The sequence below is a fragment of the Lottia gigantea genome (assembly GCF_000327385.1).
Source record: "Lottia gigantea unplaced genomic scaffold LOTGIsca_219, whole genome shotgun sequence".
Lineage (NCBI taxonomy): Eukaryota > Metazoa > Mollusca > Gastropoda > Lottiidae > Lottia > Lottia gigantea.
The window spans coordinates 303,059-303,784 of record NW_008708547.1 but is presented as its reverse complement, the minus strand read 5'-3'; the positions used below and the strand labels follow the sequence as shown (position 1 = coordinate 303,784).

General features: G+C 37.0%; 1 protein-coding gene across 1 annotated transcript in view; it reads left to right on the top strand.

Annotated features, from left to right (window-relative positions):
- Window positions 1–265: 265 nt before the first annotated feature.
- Window positions 266–726, top strand: part of LOTGIDRAFT_239305 (hypothetical protein) — a gene marked incomplete at its 5' end in the record, with an annotated part of 27,169 nt that continues 26,708 nt past the window's right edge. Inside the window, one exon of the mRNA XM_009054488.1 lies at window positions 266–529. Coding sequence (XP_009052736.1) covers window positions 266–529 — 264 coding nt within the window. The remainder of the gene's footprint in view (window positions 530–726) is intronic.

The following is a 726-nucleotide window of genomic DNA, read 5'->3' as shown; positions in this document are numbered from 1 at the left end:
CATGTAATGTGACTAAACGTTCTTGATAAACAGCCTTGTTATTGTTTGTGATTGAGAATACAGTTACACAAGATTTGGATTAGTGAAAACTGAAACTAGTGAATATAGTGATTCTCAGAATGAATTGTGGTTTAGCACAGATATTTGTAAGTGCATTGATATTGCTCAACCTGTGAAAAGTTCTATTTATCCTCCTATACGTTTATTCCAGCTGCCGCAACATCAGTTACTTTAATAAGCTTTAAGTTATACCGGGAAGATTAATATGGGAAATAACGAGTCACAACCGAAATCTTTTATAACTCAAAAAACACAAAAACTGGTTCAAACTGCTAAATCTGGAGGTAAACCTGCCAGTAAAAGAAAATCAAAAGGGTATATTGCTATTGAAGATGAAAGTGCATCTAATTTGGACAAATTGGATTTAGCTGCAAGAGTTGCTAATCCAGCTGATTTTGTGTTTCCGTTTGAAAACTTGGTCTTTTCGGGTGGCGGCCTGAATTGTATGGCGTATTGTGGATGTCTGGAGGTTTGTATCTTTTTTTTTTATCAATTACTCTCTTTAATTAGGTGGTAATTTTTGGACGAAGTCTCCCCCCCCCCCACCCCCCCCTTTNAGGGTTGGGAAAGGTTTTATTTTGATATGCAAATCAAACCCTTTTAATGGTCGAAATTCATCTTAAGCCATCTGAAATCTGTTCGGCAGTTTCCGGTAAGCTGAAGCTG